The sequence below is a fragment of the Papaver somniferum genome, chromosome 10 (genome assembly GCF_003573695.1).
Source record: "Papaver somniferum cultivar HN1 chromosome 10, ASM357369v1, whole genome shotgun sequence".
NCBI classification, from domain to species: domain Eukaryota; kingdom Viridiplantae; phylum Streptophyta; class Magnoliopsida; order Ranunculales; family Papaveraceae; genus Papaver; species Papaver somniferum.
The window spans coordinates 138,917,182-138,933,055 of NC_039367.1; the positions used below are offsets into that span (position 1 = coordinate 138,917,182).

Here is a 15,874-nt window from a genome sequence, read left to right on the forward strand (position 1 = left end):
TTTTTACTCGTCCATTTAAACCGTGATTTAAAAATATTTGGACAAATGACCCATTTTCCATTAATTCAAACCCAAAATGACATAATCTTCGATGTTAATTATATGATTCCTCGATTTATCCCTTTTGATCTAAACAATTCGAGTGTATAGTTACTCTTTGTGTTTGAACCTCATTTCGTCGGTAGGCTGTTGCTATATGGTTATGGTTTATGACCTTTATCTTGATCCAAAAGACAAAGTGATAATAATGTTAACCACCATACTGACAGTAATATAGATTCCAAATAATTGATAGGTAGTACTTGTATCCGTGTGAGCCTGGTCTTTCGTACGTATAGGTACAGTACGTAAAGGTACAGCTTGATATATTAATATGGTTGACCCCCATAAATTAGCACGTATTCGTGTGCAATTATGATCTTTAATCAAGGGTCGGACCGACCAATTATTTTTTTTCCCAGAACCTTAAATAAGTAATCATTAGATAAACTCTCGCTTAAAAAGTCAGTGAGTTATCCATAGAAGTTGGGGTTCACAGCTTGTGTTTATACTAAATACACGCTGTTGTGTACATTGCTGAGAACTGGCTAAGAATTATTAGGTAGTACCTCAGACTTACTAAAGTACTACTGTTTATCGATAATGCTTAGCTCATTACACCCCTTCATTAGCTTTTGTAGAGTTTATATTTCTTGTGTGTACGAGTGTTGGCAGGTTGTATACGGGCACTGCATTAATGCAAATGCACATAATTGAGCTTCTATAAGTCAAGATTCTTTAAAGTCATTTCATACGTACAACTCCATGACATATATCCACCAAAACACACACCTGAAGGTTAATTGTGGTCTGTGCCGCCCCATAATAATGGTGGATCCATGCATGCAAAAACGCTCAAAATTTGACGGTGAGTTCAAAATTTGACGGTGTGAATGGCTCAATTTGCATTTTGGTTGCCGTTAATGGTTATATATATAGCTATAGGGTGATATTTACATTTATCTGGGTTTGGCATTTAGATTATACCCTAATTATTAGATATTATCCTCTTTAATTTATAATGTGGTATCTGATTCCAGCAAACTAGGAGGAATTCATGTGCTGAGGAGAGAACTAGGAACATAATTGTATTCTTGGTTACTTGATTCAGACAGTAAGCAGCTGGTAGTGGTGAATCCCATGCACCAATGGCTCTCCATAAATATTTTTCCTGATTGATTGATTGAATTATTGGGGTGACTTCAGTTATTCTCAGATTATGATAGGTGATAAAATCAAATTTTCTTCTTATATGATTGTGTTGAATGGAGAAATCATCATGCTGTTGAGGTTTGGCACATAGTGTCATGCTCCCATGGACCCTTCACTCTTAAATATCCACAAGAAAGAAAGGAAAAACAAAAAAAAGCAAACCGGTGGTAGAAACTCTTAATGGAAAACACAATTTGATAGATAGATAAATTAGTTTAAACATATTTGTATCTCGTCATTATCTATAATATATCAACAACAACAACCACCATATTTCCGGGATGTAGATTTGAGATTAAGACAAATTTAAATACTTTGGGAGTCAGAATTGTGATGACAAGATTACATACCCAGATAGCTGTCATAGAAATTAAGAAATTGAGATAAAATAATAAAACTAACACTAGTTCTAGTACTATCTGTAAAGTTGAGGTATGGTTTTGCTCATGACCTCATCAGTCATTGGTACTTCTTTGTTGAAACTAAATTAAATTCTTATCGTTTTCCAAGTAAAAGGGGTTAGACCTTACTTTTGCTTCCCATTATATATAGACTCTTTCTCTCATAGTTTTCTCATCACTCAATTCACTCTTCATTCTTCATTCTTCTCTATCTCCATCTCTCTACATCTATTATTCTTTGGAAGAGAATACTAGCTATTTGTTTATTCTTCTTTAAAATCTTTTCACGATCAAAAACCTAAATTATTTGAAATTCTGAATTCAAATTCTTTTTGATATCCGTATATCTTTCTAGCTAGCTAGATTAGCTAATGGCTATTGAGATTGACCAACAAGTTTGTACTACTAGTAGTAGTTGTGTTGAGTTATCAAACATTGCAAACTCTGATACTCATGGAGAAGATTCTCCATATTTTGCTGGATGGAAAGCTTATGATGAGAACCCTTATGATGAGATTACTAATCCGTCTGGTGTTATTCAAATGGGTTTAGCCGAAAATCAAGTAAGAATTTATCAGCTCAAAATTCTTGTACATTGATGTCTTTACCAATAATGGATATTCTAATATATTAATTTCTTTGTTTTGAGCAGGTTTCGTTTGATTTACTAGAAGAATACTTGGAAAACAATGCAGAAAAACAACCAATTACTAGGAACAGTAGTGGGGTTTCAAGCTTCAGAGAGAACGCTCTATACCAAGATTATCATGGTCTACAGAGTTTTAGAAAAGCAATGACAAGTTTCATGGGGAAAATCAGAGGCGACAAAGTGAAATTCGATCCCGAAAGAGTTGTTCTTACTGCCGGTGCAACAGCTGCAAATGAACTCCTAACTTTCATTTTAGCTAACCCTGGCGATGCTTTGTTGGTTCCAACTCCATACTACCCAGGGTAAGTAAATGATTACATTTGCCAAATAGAATCAATATGTAATTGCATAATTTGATTTAATGATCTATATCGGGATGCTTATAAAATGTATTAAGTATATGTTTTGCTCGATTGACAGATTCGACAGGGATTTAAGATGGAGAACTGGGGTGAAAATTGTTCCGGTTCATTGCAACAGCTCGAATAACTTTCAAGTTACTCCCCAATCATTAGAAGATTCATATAAAGAAGCTGAATCAATGAACCTCAAAGTTAGAGGACTTCTGATTACAAACCCATCAAACCCATTAGGTATAGCAATGGAGCGTAAAGTTCTCGAAGAGATCCTGGACTTCGTTACACGTAAAAACATTCATCTTGTGTCAGATGAAATATACTCAGGTTCAGTTTTTTCTTCTACCGAATTCGTAAGTGTTGCAGAAATACTAGAAGAAAGAAACTATAAAGATGCGGAAAGGGTTCATATTGTTTACAGTTTATCAAAAGATTTAGGGTTACCAGGGTTTAGAGTCGGAACTATTTATTCATACAATGATAAAGTTGTGACAACTGCAAGAAGGATGTCAAGTTTTAGTTTAGTCTCATCACAAACACAAAATCTCTTAGCTGCCATGCTATCGGACACGGAGTTTACGGAAAATTATATTAAGATTAATAGAGAAAGATTGAAGAAAAGATACGGGTTAATTATTGAGGGACTAAGAAAAGCTGGAATCGAGTGTTTAGAAGGAAATGCTGGATTATTTTGTTGGATGAATTTGAGTCCATTTTTGAAGGATTTAACAAAAGAAAGTGAATTGATGCTTTGGAATTCAATGGTGAAGGAAGTTAAGTTGAATATATCTCCTGGTTCATCTTGTCATTGTGATGAACCTGGTTGGTTTAGAGTTTGTTTTGCTAACATGAGCGAAGAAACGTTACAAGTAGTATTGAAGAGAATTTACAGATTCATGGAAACTTATCAAAGAAACATGAACTAAATATTGGTCGATTAATATTCATTATTCTTTTTGTATTTATATTGATTTTTTTAGAAGATGACTCCCTTCCATGTCTGGTATTAATCTTCACGAAGCTATCTGTAATTGGAAAATGATGTTTTTTGATCCTCCTTAGCGTTGTTCTGTTTGGGTTTTCTTTTTCTTGTTGTGTTTTCCCCCTTGTTTGGTGGCTTAGCTGCGTTGCAGCCGTGTACTCTTTGCCTTCCTCTTAATATATCTCTTTATTTACCGAGTAAAAAAAAAAAAATTCATCTTTAAATATATACTAAATTTTTGCTCGTGCTACGCACCGGAAATATATTTTCTTTTAATTTTTGTTGTACGCGGGGTTTTGCTCTGCCCTGCCGCCCTATGATAATGCATTTTTGATTTGGTGTAGGACGATTAAAGAAGTATTTTTAATTTGATGTGGCGGGTCAAAACATTAAATAGGTGGAGAATATGTGGAGATTTCTTTTTCTTTCTTTTCTTTTAACTTGGTGTGAGCGGGGCTTTTCCCCGTCCCGTGGCAATGCATTTTTGATTTGGTGTGTGCGGGGCTTCGCTCCGCCCTGTGGCGATGCATTGTTTGATTTGATGTGCACGGGGCTTCGCCCCGCCCCGTGACGATGTATTTTTTGGTTTGGTGTGCCCCGCCCTGAAGGGATGTATTTTTGATTTGGTGTGGCGAGGAAAATACATTAAATAGGAAGAATATGTGCAGATTTTATTTATTTTTTCTTTTTATTTTCGCAAAATATGTGTGAATTTTCTCCTCCTTACATATTAATTTGGAAAAAAGTGTCCTAACGTAGTAGTTACTCGATTTCCAAGTTGAATTTGGACTTTCATAGAATTCCAAACACGGTAAGTTAGGTTTTTCTTTTAAGTTGGTAATCTTGAAGCCAATTATATGTTGCCTGGCGTCCTCACCTAAGAATTTGGTTTCCTTTGTTTTACTCTTTTTCTATTCTTTTTAAACCAATCATACGTTACCAAATGTCCTCGCCAAAAAAGCTCGTTATACATTCTCAAAAAAGCCTATTGCCAACAAACAATCTTCAGCACATGAGAGATTATCAAGCATGCAAAAGTATTTTAAGAACTCTAATGACGATATATGCAGTGTGAAATTGAAAGATACGTTTCTTTTAGCACCAATAATATACCTGATAAGTAAACACAATCATGTTTTTCTTTGTCCGTACTGAAATAACCACATTAGTTTTGACTTCTGATATTCAGAAAATGAACAAAAAAAGACTAACAAAAGAATGCAGCGGTATCTCGTACTACTATGTTCACCTTAAAATGCTTCAGAAGCAACACAAGATCATCACCACCCGTAGATTTCTTTCTTCTTCTTCTTCTTCTTCTTCTTCTTCTTCTTCTTCTTCTTCTTCTTCTTCTTCTTCTTCTTCTTCTTCTTCTTCTTCTTCTTCTTCTTCTTCTTCTTCTTCTTCTTCTTCTTCTTCTTCTTCTTCTTCTTCTTCTTCTTCTTCTTCTTCTTCTTCTTCTTCTTCTTCTTCTTCTTCTTCTTCTTCTTCTTCTTCTTCTTCTTCTTCTTCTTCTTCTTCTTCTTCTTCTTCTTCTTCTTCTTCTTCTTCTTCTTCTTCTTCATGTCCTAAATTGAAAGACTGATGCTAATTTTTAGAGTAGTGGTGAGCTTGATAATAGAAGTATTCGAATCCCTGGCTCAGCACATGTGATCCTATTCAAGGAAAATACAAAAATTCAAAACATCACGAAAGAGATACTTCCCACACATTTGAAATCCCATTACAAATGCCTAACGTCAATCTTTTCTAGATGTATTACCGACCAAGTACCAAAGTGTACCATTTTTTTTAGTTGTATGTAATTAATCCATTCAAAAGTGTTTCTAAGCATCTCCATAGATACTACTCTCATTGTCCTGCACAAAACACTCAACGATAGCATTCATAGCTGAAAAAACTAACCTATACTCTTTAGCTTTAGTTTTTTGGCGTACCTATAGTCAAGTGCAGATAAAAATGGGCGCTAATATTGACTGAAGTTTGCAAGTGTGCTTGTTTGCAAGTGTGCCTGATAAGCAGGCGCAATTCCAGTTTGTGCTTGGTCAGTCCGTTGTGGGAAGCTGTGTTTGAGAGTGTGCCTCATGACATGGCAGGAATATTGATGCAATCGATATATGGTTGGCTGCAGATGCCTGTTGCTAGGCTCAGCTTTGCAAATAAAATTAGCTCATTTTCTAAACATGTCTTGTTGCGTTTTACTTCAAATAGAAAAACACACAATTATATTCTTGGTACGTGTTGGCAGGGACGGAAGCAGGATTGAAGATCTATGTGGGCTAAATCAAATATATTAGCCTAAAAATCAAAATTTAGGGTGGGCTAAATTTTTTCCCCACAAGTATTGCCTTTGAAAAAATGAAAATTGGGTTGTATTTAGAATTATGGGGTGGCTGCAGCACCCCTAAGCCACCCCAATTCCGTCCCTGCGTGTTGGGTTACTTTCCAAATTTCTGCTTGCTCTACCACTGATAATCCTTCATATATCCTCTTTGAAGTCTGCAAATAAACTTTTTTAGGCAGTCCTTAATCGTCTAGCTCATGAAAAAATCAGTCAAAGTTAACATGGAATGTAGATCAAGGAAATTGTATTCAACGCAAACGATTTCTCAAAGCATTTTCATGAGGACAACTGCATAGAATGCAAACTATTAGACCTCTACGTACCAATGAGTTTCCCATTTGTTGCAGTTTACTATCGTAATTTTTGGGACCTATGTAGTAGTACTCAACTATTTGTAGATTTAAATATCCTTAATCAAGGTTAGAGAGTTGAGATTAGTGTGTTCAGAATTACACATGCACCTGTCTTTTCCAGCAAATTCTAGGTACACTATGAATGCAAACTATTGGAGCTGTACATACCAGTAAGTTCCCCTTTTGTTGTTGTTTACTGTCGTAATCTTTGGGACCCATGTAGAAGTACTCAGCTGCTTGTAGATTTAAATATCCTCAATCATGCTTAGAGACTCGATATCCGTATGTTAAGAATTACAAATTGCATCTGTATTTTCCAGCATATCCCAGGTACACCATGAGTATGATTTTATACTCAGAATACCAATACACCGTACTTATATTTGTTTTCTTTCACTAATTATTTCCATACTGCAACACTGAAAAATACAAACCTTTTATGCAAGGCTCTGTTGCCATGACAGCACTTTTTTCACCCTTTCAGCCTTTCTTATCGGTGTTTCTCCATTGTCGATCTTGATCTTAATGCCACATAAAAGGGCTTGTTGATATAGTCTCAAGCTCCTAGCAATTCTACATGTTTCTTTTTGAAAACTCTTTTATTCGTTTTTAAATGAATATGTAGCATATTTTTGAATTCTGTCCGGCGAAGTAGTTTGTTTCTGATCTTAAAAAGAGAAATAAAGAACTTAAAAGAGGAGGTATTCATACGCTGAAGTTAAATCTTGGTATCTAATACGCTTTAGTATTATAGAGTTTCAAAATTCCGTTTTTAGTTAGGTTTTCTACACTTTCCCGGTAAAGTTTTTGGTTCCTAACGTAACATTGAGTCCTAATACGGTAGGTCATCGACTTCCAAATCCAATCTTTTACAACGTTTTCCTTTGTTTACTTTGTTAATTAACCAATCATATGTTGTCAAATGTCCTCACCAAAATTCTCTCACAAAACTCAAAAAAACCTTATTTCGGCCAATAGGAATAGAGGGTTTTCTCACGATTAATGTGGGAGCTTTATTTATCTAGGTCTTTAAGTCTTTAGATAGACATGATATATATGACAAGGAAAAAGAAATTGTTTAAAGAATATATTAAATTTATTTTTTAAATTTTCTTGTCTAACGAGAACAAGAACAATTAAAAGCGAAATGCAAAATCAAAGCATATCATCTGTTGTTACATACTGCATGAACTCAATATCATTTTCAAGACCTGACATAGTATCAGGTGATAAAATAACTTCAAGGTCAACACTTCCACCACCATCTCTTCCTGGAAAAGCCGATATTTTTCCGTCAAATTTATTAGCTTTACCACTACGTGCAGCCAATGGTCGACCCCAACCAAAATCATTATCATACATTGGAAATCTTGGTGAACTTCCCATGGTTATTGATGCACCATCAAAGTTTCCTAGTGGGAAACAACATGGGTTCTTCTCCCATTCTTCTACTCCGTGTACCACTGCATCATGATTATGTGACCTCACATTTTTATTCAATATTTCAGCATTCCACCATAAATCTCTTGATAACAATTCACCGATAGGAACAGTGGTTGGGAAACTCTGTATAGCATTACCAAAATATAACGGATCGATACGTGGTTCTAACCGGTGACGGCAATTAACTGCCATTCGGAATGTCGTTAGTTTTGATGTTGGAAATTTTCTTGCTCGTGTCACTGATCTCCACAATTGAGCACTTAATGATTGAAACGATGAAATCTCCACTGTCGGATTATTTGCCGCCGTCTTCCCGTTCTCATACCCATTCTTGAAATCATTGGCTTTTGATTTCAATTTCAGAATTGATTCTCTACTGAAATGGAAAATTCTTTCTCTTATTGGAGCATAGCATCAAATGTTACCATTGGATTTCCATCAGGAAACTGAAGAACAGCTTTAGAATCTTTCACATAGTTTCGAGTAAAATCAGGCTGTTTCGGAATTTTATTAACACCTTTGGTAATCTCAGCAAAAGTATTAAAGAAATTCCAGAAAGATGTACCATCTGCAACGGCATGATTAAGGGCACAACCAATAAAAACACCATCACACAATTCGGTTACTTGCACAACAACTAAAGGTTTGAAATTGTTAGAATACGGGCATCCAACTCAAAACCAATTGGCAACAAGTGGAGTAGCTGCACACTTATATGGACCGCTGTATGGTTGCCCTGCCTTTTTGGATCTTACTGGGTCTCACATCTCATACAGGGCTTGACTGTGATACGGGCATCCAACTCACAACCAATTGGCAATTGGTGGAGAGGTCCTAAGAGATTATAAACCGCAGGATCTTAATTGCCCATATAATGTGGGACTAACAATCTCAACACGTCCCCTCACGTGTAGCCTCGTTGGGTCTAACATGTGGACAATAAATCGGGTGACGCGGAGTAAAGGTGCGGGCTTGGCTGTGATACGGGCATCCAACTCACAACCAATTGGTAATGAGTGGAGAGGTCCTAAGAGATTATAAACCGCAGGATCTTAATTGCCCATACAATGTGGGACTAATAATCTCAACACGCCCCCTCACGTGTAGCCTCGTCGGGTCTAACACGTGGACAATAAATCGGGTGACGCGGAGTAAAGGTGCGGTCAACTGACACGACACAAATAGCCTGCTCTGATACCATGTTAGAATACGGGCATCCAACTCAAAATCAATTGGCAACAAGTGGAGTAGCTGCACACTTATATGGACCGCTGTATGGTTTCCCTGCCTTCTTGGATCTTACTGGGTCTCACGTCTCATACAGGGCTTGGCTGTGATACGGGCATCCAACTCACAACAAATTGGCAATGAGTGGAGAGGTCTTAAGAGATTATAAACCGCATGATCTTAATTGTCCATACAATGTGGGACTAATAATCTCATGTTAGTATACGGGCATCCAACTCAAAACCAATTGGCAATGAGTGGAGAGGTCCTAAGAGATTATAAACCGCATGATCTTAATTGCCCATACAATGTGGGACTAATAATCTCAACAGAAATGACCATCATAACTCACAACTCCATTATAAGTAAACAATTCTTCTTTAACAACTTGAGGTACATCATTATTCTTAGTATCTGATGCTGGTGGTAAAATATCACGAATTGATAAATGTGTTGCATTAGCTTCGATGAAATCGACACCTTGATCATTACAATCGATGTATAAGAAACCCGAAGAATCCGTTTTCATACGACCGGCAAGAGCAGGGAAATGAGAGAGAGAGTCTTAGAGAGTGAAAGTTTGAGAAGAGGAATTAGAGCAGAATCCAAAGGAATGTTACTTGGACGAGATAATAAAACTCCTTTTTGAACGTAATGACATGAAAGCATAGGAAGATCAGAAACAGAGAGTTTAAGATCTTTCATGGTTGATGTTTCATCTGGTTTTATTGTGCATTTCGAGATTATCATCGTTTTAGAACATGAAGAAGTCATTTTTTTAGTGTTTTTGTGCGAGTATCTCCGGACTAGAAAGAGTTACACAGTTGTGCAGGGGATAGGTACGGATGACAGGAGTGGGGGAAGTTTATATAGTATAAAATTTGGAGGGTACTTGGACTCTATCGACTTTAAGTTTGAAATGCAGTTGGCGTTCCTTTTATTGGATTTTTTTTAAGGAATTCGGAAGGCTGACAGTTGGCCTCAGTGTCATTTAATTTTTAACTTTTTGGGTTATAGTTAATAAAAATGTGACCTATATTTAAGAGAAGTCGAGAAAAAAATGAAATATAATAAGAATCAAGTTTCAAGGACTATGATCACACTCTAACCAAATTTTGGTCATCCCCTAAGTTGAGCGATCCAAAACGCATAGGTAACACCCCAAAATTCCATCATTGTAGGATTGAGCAAGACCACCCACCACAAGCTCATTATTGTCTCTACCAACTACAGGTGTAAAACGTGTCGGCCCAGCACAACACAACCCAGCCCACAAAGCCACGTGCTTAGCGTGATGTGTGTCGTGTTGTGCTGTGCCGCAGAGAACGACTTGCCGTGCTGTGCTGGGTCGGGCACATTTATTTTATGTTTTTCGAATATTTAGGTATTCTATGAGTTGTTATAAAAATAAGTCAATATAACGATGATCAAATGTCAAAAATTGACTAGAATAAACACTCTCTTATGAAATATACACAAAATGTGATGTAATTTGTAGTGTTTTATGCATATTATGACGTGCTTTCTTAACGTGTTGTGTCGTGCTGTGCCACGCGCTTATCCGTGCCGCATGCTGTGCTGTGCCACTGTGCCAATTAGGCTAACCCAGTACAGCCCACGAAACTAACATGATGGGACGTGCTGAGCTAATCACGTGTTGTGCTGGGCTGTGCTCAAATTTTAACGTGTTGGGCTGGGCTGTGCTCGTGTTGGCATAACCCAATTTACACCTCTACTACCAACAACACCACAACCTACAAGAGATGAGAACAACGACCGACTAAACCATCCTTAAAGAGGAGGATGTCACATAACCTTAATAATTTTTTGGAGGTGTGTTGAGATTAGTCCTACATTACATGGAAAACTAAAGATCCCGCAAGGTTATTATCAAAATCTATGTCAATTAATCATCGCTCAATAAAGGTTTTACAAGGAAACTCAAATCCCAGTAGATCAAAACATAGCCAAATAAAGGTTTTAAGGAACCCAGTAGATCAAAAACCAAAAAACATCTTTAAAACCCCAAAAGAAAACGCATTCCTTAATCTCGAAAGCATTCTTCTCAATCAACGGAGTCCAGGACCTCATCTATAAATAGGTTTTTAAAGATACGAACTGATCCTTGTTCAACTAAAAGACTATTCATTATTCTCAAATTATGGTTCGATGATCACGAGTTCATTCTTGTATATTCATCCCATTTTGTTTTTGACATGGATCCTTTATGTCTTGTACATGATCATGCATGCACTTTGCAACTTTGTCCATAAAACGATAGATGCGTTTGCAGAAAAGTTTGAGAAAAAAGTTTTCAGATCGAGTCAAAGTTTAAGCAACAAAATACATCGATCTTGTAAGAAGTATTAATGATAAGATGATAAGTTGTAATAATTATTATTCAGAGATGATGAAAATGACCTTACAAGGAAAGATTAAATATGACTCTGCTAGACTAGAAATCATAAAGGATAAATCATCGAGTATCATGTTAGCTAGAAAACAACTAACGAAAAGTAAAAAAAGTAACAGATAGAGAGGAGTGAACAAGACTTCCTCTTTACAGTAGGTAAGTAAAAGACACAGTGATTATCTCTAATACTCCCCCTCAAACTGAAGCAAGTTTCTTGCAGAAATGCGTTAGTTTGTCACGGAGATTGTCAAAGGCTTGATAAGTGAGTCCCTTGGTAAGAATATATGCAAGTTGTAGAGAAGAAGCTATGAACTCAACATCTATTGTTGTAGCTTGAACCAAGTCTCTGACATAGTGATAGGACATCACAATGTATTTTTTTCTCGATCATGGAAGACATGGTTCACGGCCAAAGCACGAGCACCAATATTATCCCAGAACAAGCGATGAGGAGTGGTGACTGCAATGTTCAGTTCCCCATGAAGCCCAACTAGCCACATGACTTCGGAAGCAACAATGGAGAGATCTTTGTATTCTGCTTATGTGGATGATTTGGAAACGGTAGGTTATTTCTTAGATTGTCAAGGCACCAATGTAGAGCCCAGAAAAACACAGAAACCAGTGGGGGATCTCCTGGTATATGGATATCCAGCCCAATCTGAGTCAGAGTAGCCTAAAATTTGTGTGATGTCCCCCTGAAGTGATAGTGATGCCAGACCCAATGGAGGATTTCAGGTACCTGAGAATACGTTTAACCACCATCATGTGCTTAGAAGTTGGAGAGTGCATGAATTGGGAAGCATAGTTGACAACAAAAGTAATATCAGGCCTTGTGTGAGTCAAGTATTGAAGTCCACCCACAATGCTTTTATACTCTGCTGGATTGGAGAGAGGTTCACCATCATGACAAGATAATCTTGTACAACTTGTGACTGGAGTATAACAAGGTTTGGAATCCAGCATGTTTGTCTTCTCAAGCAACTCAAGTGTGTACTTAGTCTGACTGAGTAGTAAGGAGCTGTTGCTTGGGGACTTGACAACTTCAATAAGCAAGAAATAGTGAATATCTCCCAAGTCTTTCAGTGAAAAATCTGAGCTCAACCTTGACTTGAATCTGTCTATCAATGGTTTTGTATTTTCTATAAGAAGGATGTCATCAACATATAAAAGAAGAAGCAGAATATCAATGCCAGAGAAATAAGTGAACAAAGAGTGGTCTGAATCACTCATGATGAACCCATATGAGATTAGAAATCCACTAAACTTCTCAAACCAAGCCATAGGTGCTTGTTTCAACCCATATAGTAATTTTCTGAGGTTTCAAACATAATCTGGATTATCTGCATTTACAAACCCTTTTGGTTGTTGCATGTATACAACTTCATTTAATTCACCATGAAGAACAGAATTTGAAACATCAAGTTGGTTGATATACCACCCATTTGTCATTCCAATAGTAAGAATGGTTCTGACAGTTTTAAACTTGATGACAATGCTGAAGGTTTCATGATAGTCAATACCATCCAGCAGATGGTACCCTTTTGAAACAATCCTGGCTTTGACCCTTTTTAGAGTCCCATCTGACCTGAGTTTTACCTTGTACACCCATTTGTTACCAAGTATATTCATTGACGGATCATATGGAATAGGTACCCAAGTGTTGTTCTTCGCTAAAGCACCATACTCATTCTCCATTGTTGTAACCCACTCAGGTTTTGGTAGCAGCCGTCTTAAAGGTTTTGGGTTCATAAGTATTGATAATATTTGAGGTAAATGCAAAATGTAGAGGATGAGTGATGATGAGTGCCAAATATTGTATATATTTATCCCTTTTTGTTGGCATTTTAACTCATCTTTTATGCATTAATTCTACATTTTATCCCACATTCTGTATTTTCATTGTTTTCAAGAATAAATATTTTTATTAATTAATTTTGCATTTTTAGGTAATAAATAAAGTTCGGATGAGTCACGGAGCGAAAAGAGCAGAAAAGTAGTGAAAAGCCGGAAGAAATTACGCAAGGAAGCCGCGAAGAATGGTGCGCACAACCTCATTTTCTACACACAAAAGCGCCTCCGTTCTCAGCCATCAGATCAGTTCTCAGAATCATCCGACGGTCGCTCCTTCATAGAGCATCAAAATCTGATGTCTCTGACGAGCACCACAGCGCTGAAATTCCAAGCCTTCAGATTAGATGGTAGTTGAATCCAACGGTCGCTCCCTTGCTGTGCATCAAAGTTTGATATCTCCGCCTAACACTACAACACCTAACTCCATCTGGCATCGTTGATTTCGTTGTATCAAAAAATCTGACGGTCGCTACAAGCTTCACTCCGCATCACCGTCTGATTCACCTACCAGCTTCGCATCTCGCGGCCCATCTCACGAAACATCGAACTCGATGAACCTGCCTAACACCCTAGCGACCGAACCCATCCACCTAACCAAACACCCTTCTCTCCCAACCAGTCGAGCCACTTTCTTCTCCACCGTACCCCTCTGCAGAGCCACCTCCTGCAACTGCCGCACCACCATCATCACCACCACTCCCTGACGCCACCAAACACCACCAGCTCTCCACAACAACCCTAACCCACATCATTATTTCCACTTTCACCAACTCTATGTCCTCCTAATCACTCAATTTCACGCCTCTCCCATGTCAGGAACCCTAGAGGTGAAATTGACAAATTAGGTGAAATAGAGTTGAAATTGAAGGCATGGAGTGATACAGGGGAGTCAGAGAAGGGACGGGTCGGCGTCAATTTGACGTTTAGGTGAGCTAATTTCACTGTTGAAATTTGGGGATTTTTCTATAAACCCTAATTTTATAATTTTGAGAAGTTTGGGTCTGTGACTATAAATAGCCTTATGTGTGTGTTGTAATAGTTATGTTGGGATTAGCCTGCATCCAGAACTGCTAAGTTCTGTTAATTTTCATGTCCTGTTAAATGTTCAATTTCAGCTCAATTTAATTTCATGTTCATTATGTTCTGTTAAGGTTTTCATGTTAATGTTCCATTTTAGTTTCACTGCATATGTTAAAAGTGTTATTTTCCTGTTAGTGTGCTCATGTTAAATGTATATGTTTCAATTTCTTGTTTTCAATTCCTGTTAGTGTTGTTTACTGTTAATGTGTGATGTTCTTGTTTACATGTTATCCTCATTGCTTTGTCACTGTTAATTTGAAGGAATGCTAGGCTAGATACATCTTTGAAGCTTTGAACTAATTGTGCAATGGCAAGAAATCAGTGCTCATAGCAAGCTGATTTTCTTGCCATTCTTGTTGTATGCTTAGGTTGTACTGTGATTGAGCATTGGGAGAAACTAGTGCTCATAGCAAGCTAGTTTTCTTCCCATTCTATTTGTTTGCCTATAATCTTGCCTTAGCTTAGCCTTGCTTCATTTCAGTTTCTTTATCACCCCTGCCCTTGGCTTAGGCCTTGGTTCATCTTGCACTGTTTTATGCTTGTAGTTGCTTTGTTCTTTGTTTCTGTCACTGTTTTACTTCCATGTTCATTTTGTTTGCATTTTATTCCTTGCTTGTGCTACTTCTTTTCTTGTTACTGCACTTGGCTTGCTGCAACTCTGTTGCTGCTGCCTTCCTTGGCCTTGCTGTGCACTTGCCTTTGCCTTGCTGCATTGCACTGCTGCCTTATACTATTTGCTTCCTGCGCTACTCTACTTTTTGTTAACTGCTTTTCCTTCTTCTTGGCCTTGTGCTGTTGTGCTCTGCCACTTCTGCTGCTACATTGCCTTCTCTGTCACTTGTTCTGCTGCAGTTGCGTTGCTGTTTCTTTTGTGCTGCAGTCTTCTTTCTTTGCACTGCTGCAGCTGTTGCTGCCACTTCTTTCTCCTGTAGCTGCTGTTGCTGTTGCCCTCCTGCAGGCTGTTGCTGTTGTTGCTGCTGCTTGCTGCTCCTGCAGCCAAGCAAAGGCAAAAACCAACTGAGCCCAAAGCTCACTTCAAAAGCTGAGCCGAATCCAATTCAGGCTTAACCAAAGCCCAGTTGTTTAAGACCTAAAGCCCATAGTCCACATTCTGAGCCCAAGCTCAGTTCAGCCCAACAGTTCCAAAGGGTATTCAAAGCCCATTGATATTCAAGACCCCTTTGGTATTCAAAGCCCATTAGCAAATTTAGAACCCAAAATAGCTAGAAACTCCAAAACACACCCCGTCTCTGTGGATCGACCCGTACTTGCACGAGCTACAACCGACGACCGTGCACTTGCGGTATTACTGTAGGCCCCCGTTTTTATTACGCTTAATTTTATACATATCTCCGGGCCCACCAAGTTTTTGGCCGGGGATAATTTCTATACTCTTTTAGAAGCCTACCAAGTTTTTGGCGCCGTTGCCGGGGATTGGTGCTGTGTTTTATCTGTGTTTTTCTTAGCTATTTTTGCATTTCATAGCATTTGCATCTGCATCTGCTTCACTTCATTTGCTGTTGG

At 37.8% G+C, this 15,874-nt stretch overlaps 1 protein-coding gene and 1 pseudogene across 1 annotated transcript; one reads left to right on the forward strand and one right to left on the reverse strand.

The window, feature by feature from the left end:
- Positions 1-2,023: 2,023 nt before the first annotated feature.
- On the forward strand, positions 2,024-4,794 carry LOC113316306 (1-aminocyclopropane-1-carboxylate synthase 7-like). Its single transcript, XM_026564519.1, has 4 exons — positions 2,024-2,215; positions 2,305-2,603; positions 2,722-3,560; positions 4,607-4,794. The coding sequence occupies exons 1-4, from the start codon at positions 2,024-2,026 to the stop codon at positions 4,792-4,794; spliced, it is 1,518 nt and encodes a 505-aa protein (XP_026420304.1).
- Positions 4,795-7,491: 2,697 nt separating this feature from the next.
- On the reverse strand, positions 7,492-9,756 carry LOC113316307 (annotated as a pseudogene).
- Positions 9,757-15,874: the final 6,118 nt, after the last annotated feature.